Source organism: Egretta garzetta, unplaced genomic scaffold (assembly GCF_000687185.1).
Source record: "Egretta garzetta isolate BGI_Z169 unplaced genomic scaffold, ASM68718v1 scaffold390, whole genome shotgun sequence".
Lineage (NCBI taxonomy): Eukaryota > Metazoa > Chordata > Aves > Pelecaniformes > Ardeidae > Egretta > Egretta garzetta.
In genome coordinates, this window is record NW_009258382.1 from 388,827 (window position 1) to 389,862 (window position 1,036).

At 57.4% G+C, this 1,036-nt stretch overlaps 1 protein-coding gene across 1 annotated transcript in view; it reads left to right on the top strand.

Annotated features, from left to right (window-relative positions):
- Positions 1-507: 507 nt before the first annotated feature.
- The window catches only part of LOC104128371 (glycolipid transfer protein), a 5,965-nt gene continuing 5,436 nt past the window's right edge, over positions 508-1,036 (top strand). Inside the window, exons 1-2 of the mRNA XM_035896676.1 lie at positions 508-565; positions 807-950. Coding sequence (XP_035752569.1) covers positions 508-565; positions 807-950 — 202 coding nt within the window. The remainder of the gene's footprint in view (positions 566-806; positions 951-1,036) is intronic.

The following is a 1,036-nucleotide window of genomic DNA, read 5'->3' on the forward strand; positions in this document are numbered from 1 at the left end:
TCTCTTCTCCAGGCTGAACACCCCCAACTCTCCCAGCCTGGCCTCACAGCAGAGGGGCTCCAGCCCTCGGAGCATTTTAGTAGCCCCTCGGAGCATTTTAGTAGCCCTCCCCTGGCCCCGCTCCAACAGCTCCATGCCCTCCTTGTGCCGAGGGCTCCCGAGCTGGACGCAGGGCTCCAGGGGAGGTCTCCCCAGAGCAGAGCACAGGGGCAGAATCACCAGGGTTGTTTTCTACCTAGAATTGTTTTACTAACAAGAGTCAGGTCTCCGGTTCTGCGTATTCTTGCAAAGGGTCACTGATCTGACAAGCCACCGTACAAACAAGCTCAGATATAATTTGTCTTCGTTGGTTGGGTTTTTTTTCCTGAACATGGCATGTTTTCTCCAAGTTCAGCCTGCGCAGCCCCCAGGTCCCTCTGGGCAGGGCTGCTCTCCATCCTTTCTTCCCCCAGCCCGTACTGACGTGCGGAAAAGGGACTCCCCAGTCTGTCAGACCGTACCGTGGGCATGGTCATCCAGCGCTGGGCAGCACGGGGGGGGCAGTCCCACCCCAGTCGTGCGCGTGGTAGCTTGCCTTGAAGTTATAGACAAGGTGTCACATGTACGTAAGATTCCCAAATACGCCTATACATCGGCATGACTTGGCCCCGCTTCGTATTAAAATGAGCCCCAAGACGTCGTTTCCATAAACTCCTCGCAACTGCGCTTGCGCGGTGTCTGCTGGTGGGGGTCACAGGGGTCGTGGGGGATGAAGGCCGACGGCTCCTCTTCGTCACCGCTGGTAACCCCCCCTTGTTCTTGCGCAGACTCAGTCGCTCCTTGGCTCTTGCCCACACTGTCGGTTTTAGCTGCTTCTCAAGGCAACTTCTCGGTTCTTACCAAGAACTCGTACGACAGACGAGAGCGAGCACGTTTTAAGCAACACCTTCTCTCCCGGGATCCCCTGGTCAGTATGGAAACCGGGGGTCACCCCGACCCAGGGGCGTGACCTTGCCCTTGTTGAACCTCACGAGGTTCACCCATGACCCCACCTCTC